At 67.0% G+C, this 14,420-nt stretch overlaps 1 protein-coding gene across 5 annotated transcripts; it reads left to right on the top strand.

The window, feature by feature from the left end:
- The first annotated feature begins 1,991 nt into the window (after positions 1-1,991).
- DMTN (dematin actin binding protein) lies at positions 1,992-14,386 on the top strand. 5 transcript variants are annotated; one of them, XM_074563944.1, is made up of 17 exons: positions 3,969-4,320; positions 8,509-8,566; positions 8,883-8,939; positions 9,445-9,519; positions 9,698-9,853; positions 9,988-10,032; positions 10,155-10,263; positions 10,462-10,518; positions 10,605-10,757; positions 10,848-10,957; positions 11,060-11,165; positions 11,261-11,325; positions 11,434-11,482; positions 12,284-12,339; positions 12,545-12,604; positions 12,686-12,766; positions 12,881-14,386. In XM_074563944.1, the coding sequence occupies exons 3-17, from the start codon at positions 8,922-8,924 to the stop codon at positions 12,992-12,994; spliced, it is 1,254 nt and encodes a 417-aa protein (XP_074420045.1). In that variant the 5' UTR covers positions 3,969-4,320; positions 8,509-8,566; positions 8,883-8,921; the 3' UTR covers positions 12,995-14,386. The 5 variants fall into 5 exon arrangements, 1 of the variants encoding a protein (XP_074420045.1); XR_012584314.1 differs by lacking the exons at positions 3,969-4,320; positions 12,881-14,386 and adding an exon at positions 1,992-2,090 and having other exon boundaries at positions 12,284-12,604; XR_012584315.1 differs by lacking the exons at positions 3,969-4,320; positions 12,881-14,386 and adding an exon at positions 7,033-7,449 and having other exon boundaries at positions 12,284-12,604.
- Positions 14,387-14,420: the final 34 nt, after the last annotated feature.

Genomic DNA, 14,420 nt, shown 5'->3' with positions numbered 1-14,420 from the left:
TGAGTTAAATGAAGCTTTAAAGCAGAAGAGAAATGCAACACCCAGCAATTACGGCCGAACAATGTGGCCGGCGCTGCCTGCCCAGGTGTGGCGGACAGGAATTAGCCGAGCTGTCGGGGTAATTTTTTTATTTTTTTTTTCCCCCTCCTGTTTCCTTCGGCCCCACAACCCCCGGCTCCTTGTTTCCCCAGGAATTTGAGACATTCTTGAAAGGAGAGGGCTTTGAGAAAGGGGCCGACTGGGTCCGGACCCTCCCTACCCCCGCCGCCCCCTCCCCAATTTAGCCAAAGCTTCAAAGGTAGAGGAGTTCCCTTTGTGTAATCTCCGCTTTAATTTTTTCCCCGTCCCATTCTCCCCCCTCCCTCCTTCTCTTCTCCTTCCCAAGCCCTTCCTCTCTTTTCTTTCAGGGTTTTCCCCTTCCTCCCCTCTCTTTCTTCTCGACCTCCCGGGATAGAAAGGGCTCGGAAGGGTGAGTCCTTTTTAATTATGACCGGGGAAGAAAAAAAAAAAAAAACCAACCCAACCCTCAGACTGCTTCTTTCTTGTTTTTTGAGGTGAGACCTGGGGCGGGGGGCGGAGGTGGGGACAGGAATGTCCTCTGTGCAGAAAGTGCACTGGAGGGTGTCTCGCCCCGCCGCGGCGTGCCCAGCCTTTCCCAAGGCTTTGCTCTCTCTCGGGGGCCTTGGGATGTTCAGAGGAGTTAGGATGCTGGGGGGAGCCTTGGGATGCCGGGGGGACCTTGGGATGCCGGGGGGAGTTAGTTAGGATGCTGGGGGGAGTTAGGATGCTGGGGAGCCTTGGGATGCCGGGGGGATCTTGGGATGCTGGGGGGAGTTAGAATGCTGGGGTGGCCTTGGGATGCTGGGGAGCCTTGGGATGCTGGGGGGAGTTAGGATGCTGGGGAGTCTTGGGATGCCGGGTGGAGTTAGTTAGGATGCTGGGGGGAATTAGTTAGGATGCTGGGGGGAGTTAGGATGCTGGGGTGGCCTTGGGATGCTGGGAGGACTTTGGGATGCTGGGGTGGCCTTGGGATGCTGGGAGGAGTTAGGATGCTGGGGGAGCTTTGGGATGCTGGGGGGCCCTGGAATACTGGGGGGAATTAGGGTCCTGGGAGGGCTTTGGGATGCTCAGGAAAGTTAGGATGCTAGGGAGCCTTGGGGTGGTGGCGGGAGTTAGGATGCTGGAGAGCCTTGGGATGCTGGGGGGAGTTGGGATGCTGGGGAAGCTTTGGGATGTTGGGGGGCCCTGGTATGCTGGGGGGAATTAGGATGCTGGGAGGACTTTGGGATGCTCGGGAAAGTTAGGATGCTGGGGGAGCTTTGGGATGCTGGAGGGAGTAAGGATGCTGGGGGGAATGAGGATGCTGGGGGGCCTTGGGAATCTCAGATGCTGGGGGTAGTTAGGATCCTGGGGGGTCTGTGCAGGCAGCGAGGGCAGCTCCCCTGCAGCCATGTCCCCAGAGCAACCACCTCACTGCCGAGGTGATGGGTGCCAGCCCCCCGTCCTGCTGCCATCCCCCCATCCCGCTGCCATCCCCAGCCCCCTGTACCCCACAGGGTGCCAGTGCCGACAGGGAGCTCCCATGATCTGGACGGGGGCATTACTGGGGGGGACAGGTGCTGGTGTCCCCTGGGACATGGGTTGTATCCAGGCCAGCCCTCGCAGGGCTGCTGTCACCGGGCTCCTCCGGGGCAATGCTCCCTGCAAACCCAGCTGGGGGGCAATTTTGAGTCAGGTAAATGCCTCACAAAGGGGCTGCAGGAGGGGTCCTCGCCCCCATCCTGTGGGGCAGCAAGGCCGAAGGATGCTCTTGCACATCCTCCATGGCTCGGTGAAGCGGAAGGGTGCTCCTGCCCATCCCTCCGTGGCTCGGCGAGGCCAAAGGATGCTCCCGCACATCCTTCCGTGTGGCTCGGCGAGGCCGAAGGATGCTCCTGCACATCCTCCATCGCTGGGCTCCAGCGGGTTGCGGCGGGAGGCGGTCGCTGTAGCAACGTGCCGTGCGGCGCAGGGGAGGGGATGCTCGGCGCAGGCATGGCTCCCGGCGGACAGGCAGACCTGCCTGCGGCAGGCCATGGGCTCCCTTGAAGGTAGGGCCCTGCTACCCCTCTTTCCCCTCACCCCAGCCCCCCCTAGCAGCCCCCCTCCCAGTAGGAAACCAGCAGCTCCCTGTCATGGGCCTGGCTTTGAAGGGCATCGCCGGGATGGGGGACGACCCCGTGGGGCTGGGGGGCTCTGATGAGCGTGTCCGGGTTTGGCTTTCACGGGTGCGCACCAGGGTGCCCGGCTGGTGCAGGATACGTGCCTTTCCAAACTCCTCCCTCCCTCCAGGCACCCCCGGGGTTCTGGGCTCGTGGCACGGGGGGGGGGGGCGCTGAGCCCACGGCGGGTGTCACGGCCGGTTCAGGCGCCCGAGCGGCCCCGGGCGCAGGTGGCAGCTGCCGAGCAGCCGCTGCGGTCGTCTTCATGCTTGAGAAACTGGGTTAGCACGGGGTGGGGGGGGGGTAAGGCAGACAGAGCCTCGATTATTCATGCGTATGGCCCCGGGGGGGCGGCTGGAGGGGCTGGCGAACCCCCCGCCTTCAGTGTGGGGGTATGGTGGCATCTTGGGGTCGAGGCCGTGATGCTCTTGGTCCAACCAGCCAGGCTGGCCTGGGTACCAGAGGGCGTGTGTGTGCATCCCCCCAGATGTTCATCCCTGGGCGTGCATCCCCCAGATGTGCATCCCTGGGTGTGCAGCCCCCCCAGATGTGCATCCCTGGGCGTGCATCCCCCAGATGTGCATCCCTGGGTGTGCAGCCCCCCAGATGTTCATCCCTGGGCATGAATTCCCCCCAGATGTGCATCCCTGGACCTGCATCCCTGGGTGTGCATCCCCCAGAGGTGCATCCCTGGACCCGCATCCCCCTGGATGCATGTCCAGGGGGGTCCAGCGGCCCCCTGCTTGAGCCAGGAGGGAAACTGAGGCACCAAACAGCATGGAGCGTAGCGCTGGGGAGGGGACCCAGCAACGGAGCCGCTGTCGCCAGGCAGCTCTCTCCCACACAGAGCTGGGAATAGACACCGGCTCCCGGCGCTGCGACGCCGACGCAGCCCTGGCACCCCCGGAGGTGGGGGGGTGTGGGGGGGATCTGGCCGTGGCACCAGTCCTGTGCCCCGGCCACCTGGATCCTTGGCCAGGTCTGCGTGCCGAGGGGCTCCGGAGGGATGGGGTTGGCCACAACCTCCCTGCCCTGCCCCAGCCCAGCCCCACCGCCGAGCCCCGGGGGCTCTGGGGCTGGACCACGGATCCCCAGGAATTGGGGGGGGTCGGAATGTGGGGGGCAGCAGCTCTCCCTGCTGCCAGGCTCCAGGCTCTCCCTGTCAGCGCGGAGGTCAGGGCTTGATTTTTAGCAGATTCCCAGGCCCTCGCTGAGCTCTCTTGGCCCCGCGGATGGAAATTCCTGCTGCGTTTCCACTCCCAGGGCAGGGAGGGGTGGGTGCCGCCCTCGGAGCACCCCTAAAACCCAGGCTGGGGTTCGGGCTGGACCGGGGTGGGTGCCGTCCTCACCCACAGCCCAGCCCATGCTCCGTGGGGTGCTCAACCCCCCCCTTACTCAGCTTCGTAGGGCTCGGGGGTGCCAAAACCCCACCCAGGGGTGCCAAAGCCCACCTTGGGGATGTTCTCCCCAGCCGCATCCCCTCTTTGCAGCAGGGGCTGGAGCGAGGCGGGGCTGGGGGGGGGGGGGTGTTGTGTGTGCTGGGGACCCCCACCACCTTGCGGGCTGTTTCTGGGCGAGCAGGCGGTGTCTGTCGGTCAGGCTGGGTTTATTCCTGTTTTCCTCCCTCTTTGTGGCTGGGAAGCGGCGGGAGCGAGCGGCGGCCGTGGCAGGGGCGAATACTGCTTCGTCATGATGCCGGCTAATTCTCCTCTTGTTGGGAAAGGGACTGAGCCAGCGAGCAGAGGTGGGGAGAGGCGAGCGGCACCCACCCACCCACGCATCCACCCACGCACCCACCCACCCACGCACGCCCTCCCCGGCGCCCGGCAGCGGGTTATCGGTGCGGCGGGCGGCACAGCCGCGGTGCTGGGGCCGGGAGATAGCGGCTGGCTGGCCGGCTGGCTGGCTGGCTCGCTCGCCCGCCCGCCCGCTCGCCCTCGCTTGGCTCGTCACGCTCTCGGATGCGCGCCGCAGCGCGCCGGCGGTGGCTCGGCCGCAGCCAGGCCAGCCGGCCCGCTAGCCAGCGGGGTCATTCGGTAGCCGGCCGAGCAGAGGAGGCCCTTGGTGTCCCCCCCGCCAGCTCGCCACGGCTGGAGGCATGCGGTGTCCCCATCCCTAGGTGAGTGGCCGTGCGCCGGGGCTTGGTGGGGAGGGAGGCGGCCGCCGGTGGGGGACCCATGGCCGGGTGGGGGGGGTCTGGAGGGGCCGGTTCGTCGGGGTCGGCATCGGCCGCCCTTTGCTTTCCCGTCGCCTTTCTGGTGCCGCCGCTCCCCCTCCCCTGGCTCAGCGTAGCCCCCTCTCGCCGGGGGGCTGGGGACAGCCCCACATCTTGTTCTCCGTCTTCTCCGGTGCCCCCTCCCCACGCCCGGCGCTGCAAAGCCAGCTGCCTTTGCCGGGGGGGGGGGGGCCGGGGGGCCGCGGGGACAGGAAGGGCGGTGACCCGAGATGGGGACGCGGGGACACGGGCTCCATCGCCAGCGGGGTTACCCCTCCCCGGGCTCCCACCAGCATCCCCTCCCCGGCAGCACGGTGCTCTCAGCACCCCACTTCACCCCACAACCCCCCCCCCCCCCCCGGGACCTTCCCCCCAGCGAGGCTCGGCCACTGCCAGCGGAGCAGGGACATCCCCTGTCCCCCTCCCCTGGGGACATTGCCATCCCACCGTGTGTGTCCCAAGGGAGGAGGCCAGAGCAGCCCGGCCATTCCCAGCCCCACTTGTGGAGTGAGATTGTGGGGTCTCAGCACCGTTGCTGGGGGAGGGGGGGCACGCCTATCCTGCTCCCCCCCCCACCAGGCGGTGATCAGCTTTGATGCTCCCCGTGTGCAGCGTGATGGGGCCGTGGGGGTCGGCTACTCGCCGTGGGAATGGGATTTTGGAGACCGCCCAACTCCTCCTGGCCCCATCCAGCCCCATTGAGGGGTCAAACTCCCATCGCCCCACTGCCACGGACCACCGGGGGGCTACCTGGCGGGGGGAAAGTGGGGTGCGAAGCATGGCCCCCCAGCTCTTGACCATGGATGGAGCCATCTCCCGGGGGGGAAGGCGGCTGCTGGACGTGGGCGTGCGGGGCCGGTGGTCAGGCAGGGCTAAGCCCGTTCTCTCCTGGGAAAACCTGGGCCACCAGCTGCCACCTCATCCCCGGGGAGCCCCCGGCCGCATCCCACCGCCCGGTGTCCTCCCAGGCGGGTGCCTGGCTGTGCTGGCCCCATGCAGGGCGTTGGGGCACCCAGGGACCCGCCACCCCGAGGTGTTGGATGCAGGGCATCCCGTGGGGCGATGGCCAGGGCCGGCAGAGCTGGGGGCTCCTCGGGGACCGGGAGCATCACCAGCCCCACGCCGGGACCCTCGGAGGGACGCGGCCTCCCCACACACCCCCAGCGGGTCCCTCCCGGCCCCTCCGCGTGCGGGATGAGCAGGCTAATCCCATTTTAATCCCAGATTACGTGCCACGTGAGCCGCTGCCCAAAGCGGGCTGCAGCATGGCCATCGGGGCAGGGGGGCCGGGGATGGACACCCCCCCCATCCAGGAGCTTTAGGGCGAGCTCCGCACACCCCCGGTCTACACTTGTAGGGGGGTTCCTGGGGGCCAGGAGAGCAGCGGGGTTGGCCCAGATCCCTCGGATGGGAGGAATGGAGAAACCGGGGGAGGTGGAAATGCCCCTTTCACCTCCATCCACTTCTGGATGGGGTGGGAGGATTGTTGTTATCTTCCCTCCCCAGCCAGGGAAACTGAGGCACGGAGCAGCCCTGTGTCTGCAGGAGGGGAGCTGGGCAGGGTGCACCCTCCACCCTCCCAGGGATGGAAAAATCCCGGGGGCCAGGCGCTGGCAGCTGGTGGCTTTTAAGGCCACCGAAGTGTCCCTCGGTGCAGGGTGCAATGGCACGGAAGCAATGGGCTGTCAATAGCCGAAGAGTCGCTCCCCTCTGCCGGGCGATGATGCTCTGGCCGGGAGGGAAAGGACGAGAAACAGGACAAAGGAGGAACCGGACACCGGTGAGACGCGGGTTGGGGACCCACGTGCTCCCCGCCGTGATCGAGTTGCCGGTGGGGCCCCGGTGTGCGGCGGTGCCTCGGTTTCCCCCGATGAGGCGGGGAGGATGCTCAGAGCCTCTCCCAGGCCATGTTTGTTTGGGGTTTGCGATGGGAGGAGGAGGAGGAGGAGGAGGCCGGGGCTGGGCTGGGAAGTACCGGACGCCGTTCCCAGGGCTGGCGGGAACCGTCTGTTCGGGGAACTTGTGACCCCGCCGTGTCCCCCCCCGCCACCTCCATCGCTGGCCGGGAGCCGGGGCAGCTGCGGGAGCGGCAGGGTGCCCGTGGCCAGCAGGATGGCGAGGGCAAGGCAAGCAGCAAGGAGGAGGAGGAGAAGGGAGAGGGGAGGAAGGCTGGGGGTCTCTGCCCGCTCCCCCCCTTCCCTGGGGGCAAGGGGGTTGGCGCAGCCTGGCCCCCCGCCCGGGTGCCGGGCGCTGATGGCTTTGGCGGCTGCGGAAAGTCAAATCCGGATTTCCTCGGGGTGGGGAGGAGGGAACTGGCCTCTTCCCGCTGCAGCGACAGCCCTCCCCACGGCCCCCCCCCCCCACCCCCGGGATGTGCCGTGCAAGGATGGGGGGGCCCAGCACCCCTCCAGCCTGGCAAAGCCCCGCCGGCACGTGGTCCGTCTGTCTGTCCATCCATCCCTCCCTCCCTCCATCGCGCTTCCTCATCCCGTACATCCCTGCCCAGTGCCTTCCTCTCCCCGCTCCCGCACGGTGGGTACCCGCAGCATCACCCCGGGAGGGGGGACACGGCGTTATTCCCCACCCCCACCCCTTCACGCTCCTGGCCAGGAAAATCCCAAACACACGCCGGGCTGGCCTTATCGCGACGAGCAAGGGAGCGTGCGGGGGACCTGTGAGGGAGATTGGAGGTTGCCATGGGGAGAGAGGCTGCCATCGGGGCGGTGGCTCTCTGCCTGCGCCAGATAAGGTGTCCCCGCATCCCCCGGCCGGGGGGGTGACCGCGTCCCAGGCTGGTTGTGTGGCCCTGGCACCCCTCTGGGCTCCGTCGCGGCATCTCTCCGCATCCCCCGGCTCTGGCTTGTTTTCCTTCCCCGCTGGCATCCGCATCCACCCGTCCCTGCACCCACCCTCCCTCGGCCTCTGCCGCTTCCTCGCTGCCTCCTGCTCTTTGCCATCTCATCCATCTGCTCGCTGCCACCGCCTCCCCCACCCCCTGTCCCCCAGCCCACCCGTGCCACCCAGCGCCGTGGGGTGAGGAGGCGGTGGGGGGGGGGGGCAAAGGGGGGGGATTTGCCCTGGCTCTGCCCCTGGAAAGTGTGAGCTCATGGGTGTGCGGGGCGGCCGCTGCTCGCCCGGACAATGCCGCCTTGTACCGCGCTCGCTGCCGATCCGGGGGTGCCCGTCCCACCGGCAACCGCGTCCTGCAGACCCCCTGGGAGGTGCTGGGAATGGGTGTGAGCGGCTTGGGACACCCCCACCCCCCCGGCCCCGCCGCCCAGCGCCCGAAGCGGGGGGTTATTTGTTTCTAGGTGGTCTCAAAGGAGGGATGAAGCTCAAGCCCGGAGGTGCCGAGCGTCCTCGGCAGAGCATCCTCGTCCCGGCTCGACCCTCGGAGGACCGAGCCGAGGGCGGTACCTCATGCCGGGCTGGCGGATGCTCTGGGCTTTGTCACATCTGGGTCTTCTCCATCTCCGCATCCCACAGGGATGGGCTCTGCGCCCGTGCTGGGAGCTGTGGGGCTGGGGGGATAGCGGGGTTGGGGGTCCCCAGAGGCAGCAGCATCCCCCCAACCCTATATACAAGCCGCCAGGTGCCGGGAGCGGGGGGCTTCAAGGCTGGAGGGCTCCGCGCTGCCGTTGCTGTTGTTGCCTGGATGGCACGAGGTTTTTCCCAACGCCCTCCCCTCTGAAAGGAGAAGTTTTGAGGAGAATGGGGAATTTTCCCCTTTGTGTGGGGCATTGTGGGTTTAAAGCCCAGGGAGGGCTGAGGCCCCGGGGGGCTGCGGGGCAGGGGCTGAGCGCAGCAATGCCCGTCCCGTTGCCGCTGGAGCCTTCTCGAGGCCGCTCGGGGCCGGCGGACAAAGCGCTTCATTACCTCTGCTCCGCTTGCCAGCCCTCGTCAGCAGCCGCCGGGCAGCGGGGCCGGCAGCCGGCACGGGCAAGGGCGGGGGGGCACGCAGCAGGGCAGGGAGCTGCGGGCACCGGGCCGGGGGGGTGGACGACAGCAGGGACAGCAGGAGGAGAAGGTTGAGCTCGTCACCCTCCGTGGTCACCCTCCGAGCCGCTGTCACCTCTCTCTTCTCCGTCGCAGAGGCAGCACCCGAGCCCCAGCCCGGCGTTAGCGCCCAGAGGGATGTGGAGCCACAGAGGTGAGGGGGGGTCCAGCATCACCCAGCACCTCCTCCCTGCCCTGGGGCCACTGGGGGCCATTTGGCCACCCCTGGGGATGGTGGCATCCCCTGGCAAGCCTGTCCTATTGCCAGCGCAGGAATATTTGCCAGTGGGGCCGTGCCAGCCTCATGCCACTTTGGGGTCTGGTGCGTGGGGGGCTACCGGGCTCAGCCCCACAGCAGGAGGGTGGTGGGGAGCTGGGGTCTGGCCAGCCCCCCCCGACCCCGGGACCAACCTTGGGGTGCTCCCTGCCCACCCTGGCAGTGCCCCGAAACCCCTGCTCTCCCCATGCAGGACCCTGTGACTGACACAGCCCCTCCAGCCCGCAGCTGAATGGAAAGACTGCAGAAGGTAAGGGGGGGGGGCTGTGGGGAGGGTGCTGGGGGGCCATGGGGAGGGTGCTGGGGGTGAGCAGGCAGCGGAGAGCCCTGCACCTAGGGAAGGCACACAGGGGCTGGTGGCCAAGGGCAGGGGCTGGTGGCCAAGGACATCGGCAGAGTCACCCTGGGATGCTGCTAGCAGGGCCCTGCCTTCCTCCTCTTCCTCCTCCTCCTCCTCCTCCCAGCCCAGCCTGGCAGCACCATCTAGTGGTAACGTGGCCCGGCCAAGCCACTGTCACCTCCCGGGTGTCCCCTGCCCTGAACCGCAGCGCTGGAGCGGAGGAAACCCCAGCGCCCATCCTCCAGAAATACCCCCCCCGAGGACTTTTTGCCCCGGTGCACTGAGGTCCACGGGGCACAGGGGTGTCCCCGGCCCCCCCTGCCGTACCCCGGCGTCCTGACCACGACCCTGAGCCCCTTCCTGGGCTGCCCGTGCCGAGGACGAGCTTGGCTAAAATCTCCCCTTTTCCTTCCAGCAACCGCTGACCTCCCCTGGGAGCGTCTGTTCCTCCCGCGGGTCCAGCGTCCCAGGATCGCCCTCCAGCATCGTGGTAAGGAGCGTCCCGTGTCCCCCCGCCACATCCCCGCAGCCGTGGGGTCACCTCCCCAAACCCTCTCCACCAGCCCAGCAGGGCCGCAGAGGATGCCAGCCGCGGGCAAGCCCTCCCCGTTCCCCAATATTCCCTTTCCGCACCCAAAACCGAAAGGTGTGTTCTTCTTTCCTTCCAGGCCAAAATGGACAACGAGGTTCTGGGCTACAAGGACCTGGCCGCCATCCCCAAGGACAAAGCGATCCTGGACATCGAGCGCCCGGATTTGATGATCTACGAACCCCATTTCACCTACTCGCTCATGGAGCACGTGGAGCTGCCCCGCAGCCGAGAGGTGAGGGGTGCCCCGGGGCCACCGGTGTCCCCTGGGACCAGTAGGGAGCGGGAACTCCCCCTCCCCCCGGAGAGAGGGGTCCCACAGGGCAGATGTGGGGCTGCCAGAATAAATCACTTTTTGCCTTCTTGCAGCGCTCCCTGTCTCCCAAATCCATCTCTCCTCCTCCGTCTCCGGAGGTGAGTACCGGCACCGCTTGCCCCGGGGAGAAATGAAAAGGGGGGGCTCTGAGGAGGAGGGGGCGATGCCAAATTGGGGGGGTCTCGCTGCTCACCGGTCCCCCTCCCTGCTTTGCCCGCAGGTTATCCGGGAGTGGCTGGAGAGCCGGACCCCCAGCAGTGCCCCACAGCCCCCCTCTCGCCAGGGGGGCAGCTCAGCCCGCAGCAGCGTGCAGCACTTCCACCGACCCGGTACGCTCCCCCCCGGCACCGCGATCCCCCCCGCCACCCTGAACCCCCCTATCCTCGGGACCCCCCCATCCCCGGGACCCCCTCCCCAGCACTGCCCGATCCCGAACCCCAGTGCGAACCCACCACGGGGTGGGCAATCACCTTCCCAGAGCCACGAGCTCCCTATTCCCGGCCCCCGACCCCTCTTTTCCCTTGCAGAGACGGACACGACAGAGCTCAACATATACAAGAAGCCTCCGATCTACAGGCAGAAAGGTGAGCTGAGGGGGGGTCTGTCCCACAGGATGGGGCACCCCCGGACGTTGCCTCACACCCCCCCCCCCCAACCCCGTGCCCCACAGACCACCACCCCGGCGCCCACCACGGGAAGCATCTCATAGAGGACTTGATCATCGAATCCTCCAAGTTCCCGGCGGCGCAGCCCCCGGACCCCAACCAGCCCGCCAAGATCGAGACCGACTACTGGCCGTGCCCCCCGTCCCTGGCCGTCGTGGGTAGGTGGGGAACGGGGGCAGGTTTATGCCCCCTCGAGAGACCCCCCGGGGGTGATGTGGATGGATTTAACAGCCCCTCTTTTCCCCCAGAGACGGAGTGGAGGAGGCGGATGGCCTCCAAGAGAGGGGAGGAGGAGGAGGAGGACCTGACGGAGGAGATGAAGAACCTGCGGGAGCTCCAGAGGCAGGAGCTGAGCAAGGTGAGGGGCTGAGTGGGCCAGCGGGTGCCCTGCGAGGGGCTGGGGACGTGCTGACGCTGAACCCTCCCCCCGGCCCCCAACCCGCATCCCTTCGCCCCCCAGGTCACCTCCAACCTCGGGAAGCTGATCCTGAAGGAGGAGATGGAGAAATCTCTCCCCATCCGGAGAAAAACCCGCTCGCTGCCGGACCGGACACCCTTCCACACATGTACGTGGGATGCTCTTCCCGCATCCCGTCCCTTCCCTTCCCCAGCCGGTGGCTCCGGCTGCCAGCACCTCTGACCGTCTCTTGTCCCCTTGTAGCCCTGCACATGGGGAGCTACAAGAGCTCCTCACTGCCCGCCTCCGGCAGGAGCACCCTCACCCGGGTGAGTGGGTGGGTGGGCGGCTGCCCCCCCGCGCTGCCGGGGCCACACGGCCTCAGATGGGCCCTGGGGGTGGCACCGCTCTGATGCTGTCCCCTGTCCCCTTCGCAGCTGCAGTCGGCGGAGTTCAGCTCGGCGGGCAGCGAGAAGGGCAGCCCGGGTGAGCGTCAGCCCAAGGCGTGGGGGTGGGCGATGCGGGGGTGTCCTGGGGGTTGCAGGGGTGTCCTCGGTGATGTGGGGATGTCCCCAGAGATGGGGGTTGCAGGAGTGTCCTCAGGGTTGCAGGGATGTCCCCAGGGATGTGAGGATGTCCCCAGGGATGGGGGATGCAGGGGTGTCCTGGGGGTTGCAGGGGTGTCCTGGGGGATGTCCTGGGGGATGTGGGGATGTCCCCAGGGATGGTGAATGCGGGGGTGTCCAGAGGGATGTGGGGGTGTCCTGGGGGATGTGGAGATGTCCTGGGCATGTGGGGATGTCCCCAGGGATGGGGGATGCAGGGGTGTCCTGGGGATGTCTCCAGGGATGTGAGGATGTCCCCAGGGATGGGGGATGCGCTGGTGTCCAGGGGGATGCGGGGATGTCCCCAAGGATGGGGAATGCAGGTGTGTCCAGGGGGATGTGGTGGTGTCCAGGGGGATGTGGGGGTGTCCCCAGGGATGGGGTTTGCAGGGGTGTCCTGGAGGTTGTGGGGGTGTCCAGGGAGATGTGGGGATGTCCTGGGGATGTGAGGATGTCCCCAGGGATGGGGGATGCTGGAGTGTCCCAGGCAATGCGGGGATGTCCTGGGGATGTCCCCAGGGATGGGGTATATCCCCAAGGATGGGGGGTGCCGGGGCAAGCCCGGGCTCAGCAGAGGGTGGAAAACCACCTCTTGGGGCCCATCATCACCCCAGGGAGGCTGGTGGGGGGACACAGGGAGGGGGGTCCCTGGGGCTGAGCCCTGCTCCTCTCTGTTTTCCAGGCCTACAGGTAAGCACCCGTCTGGCTGCCGGCGCGGAGACCCAGCGAGGGGGTGATGTACGCCGGGGGGGGGGGGACGGACGGGACAGACACCGGGGCCACCTCCGTGATGGGTCCCAAAGGGAATTGTTGGAGATGGGGAGGGTGGATGTGCCATGGAACCCATCACCTTGGCTTCAGTTCGGGTGGGAGAGGGCAGCCCTTTGGGGAGGTGGGGGTCGCGACTGATGTCAGGCTTTATTCCCCCCCCACCCCTGCCAAGAACGGCCAGCGCGGGCGCATGGACAGAGGGAATTCCCTGCCCAGCATGCTGGAGCAAAAGGTGAGCGGGGCTGGGGGCTTGGGGAGGGATGGGAGGGGGGGCTATGGAGAGGGTCTCACAGCCTCCCCCCTCCCCTGGCAGATCTACCCCTACGAAATGCTGATGGTGACGAACCGGGGCCGCGTGAAGCTGCCGCCTGGCGTGGACAGGACCAGGCTGGAGGTAGGGGCTCAACCGGGGTCACGGAGCGGCAGGGGGGGGAGGAAAAAAAGGGGGGGGGGGACCCGGCACGCCATCACCGTCCTTCTCTCCCCCACCCCACTCCTCATCCCACAGCGGCACCTCTCCCCCGAGGATTTCCTGCGGGTCTTCGAGATGCCCCCCGAGGAGTTCGGCAAGCTGGCCCTCTGGAAGCGCAACGAGCTGAAGAAGAAAGCCTTCCTCTTCTGAGCCCCCAGCTCAGCCCGTGTCACGCCGTGTAACCGCTTTAGGGCTCTCAGCCGGTTTTTACTAGGATCCCTCCCCCCCCCCAGCCTCCATCTTCCCCTCTCCCCCAGCCCCCCTGGCTCTGCCCCCCCAATCCCAGCCTCGCTCCTCCTGCGGGAAAAGGGCTCCCATGGGGGGCTCGAACCTGCGGGGCGATGGGGCTGCCCTGGAGCAGGCACGGTTCAGCCGGGAGGGGAGATGTTGGGGGGGTCTCTGTGCTTTGTGCCCCCCCCTCTCCCCCCATCCAGCCACTGCCTGGCTCTGCTTTTGGCCAGCTGGGAGCGTGCCGGCTCCGGTGTGTGGGCGGCGGGGGCGGCTTCCCTCCTCCCGGGGGTGGGCTGCCTTCGGCCCCCGCACCCGGGGTGCCCCTCTGCCCCCCGCCCAGGGTATCCCTTTGCCCCCCCACGCCTTCACCCCGAGACTCGGGAAGAGCCTGGGGGGGCTGACTCACTGCCAGACCGATGTGCTCCTGGCAAAGCCAGGCCGGCATCCCGCCTTGCCCCCCTCTCCAGCCCCCCCATTTTAACATCTTCCCCCCCGCCTCGGTCCCTCTTGTGTCAGCTGCTGCAGCGAGGACCCTAAGGGACCCTAAGGGACACGTACACTGCCAAAACCTGCCCGGCACCGGGCTGGCGGAGGGCAGGGCTGGGGATGCCGGCGAGGTGGGGCACGGCGGGATGGGTGGCAGAAGTGTGTGGGGGGGTCCCACCGGGACCCCAGGGCAGCTCCCGCTGCATTTCTAACAGCGGATGCACCTGCAGCGTGGGGGCGGGGGGGGGGGGGGGATGCACTGGGGGGATGCAGCGGGGCAATGGGGCGATGAATTGGGAGGATGCAGTGGGGCAGAAAGGAGCAGGGCACATGGCTCGGTGGGCACCGGGGTCGCTGGGGGTCTGGGCAGCGCTGCCTGCCCCCCCGCCTCCTCCCCATGGCTGCGCAGGCAGGGCTCGGCACCGGGCAGCACCTTCCCTCCTCACACCTCTCCCCGTCCCCTCTTCGGGCACACGTTTTGGGCAGGACCCCTCTGCCCCTGCACCCTCGGCCCACACACCCCACACCCCCCCCCCTCCCACCATGCTCCCCGGTTTCTGTTTTCCAGCCACTTTCCAGCCGCTAGACCTTGTTGGGATGTAAAGAATGTAATTTATCGGGAAATCACTGGCCCATACTTGCCTTTCACTGCTACTCTACAAACGACATATCTATAAATATATATATAAATATGGGTTGTTTTCTGACTGGACTACAGTGATTCACTTTCTCTGTTTCGTTAGAGTTTATTTTATTTGCTAGTGTCGGAGAATCCGCGTGAGAGTGATTTTTTGCTTACAATTAAAGGTGAAATGGCTTTATCCAGCCCGGGCTCCGCTGCTTTTGCTTTTCCCCGCCT

This window comes from Larus michahellis, chromosome 20 (assembly GCF_964199755.1).
Source record: "Larus michahellis chromosome 20, bLarMic1.1, whole genome shotgun sequence".
Lineage (NCBI taxonomy): Eukaryota > Metazoa > Chordata > Aves > Charadriiformes > Laridae > Larus > Larus michahellis.
The sequence above is the reverse complement of the archived record's forward strand: the minus strand, read 5'-3'. Positions and strand labels throughout refer to the sequence as shown.

What these genes read in the sequence shown, in the direction of transcription:
- DMTN (XM_074563944.1), top strand. An exon ending in TCCGATCTACAGGCAGAAAG is followed by an intron (nt 10,519 to 10,604) that starts GTGAGCTGAGGG and finishes CGTGCCCCACAG; the next exon opens with ACCACCACCCCGGCGCCCAC. An exon ending in CAGCGAGAAGGGCAGCCCGG is followed by an intron (nt 11,483 to 12,283) that starts GTGAGCGTCAGC and finishes TCTGTTTTCCAG; the next exon opens with GCCTACAGGTAAGCACCCGT.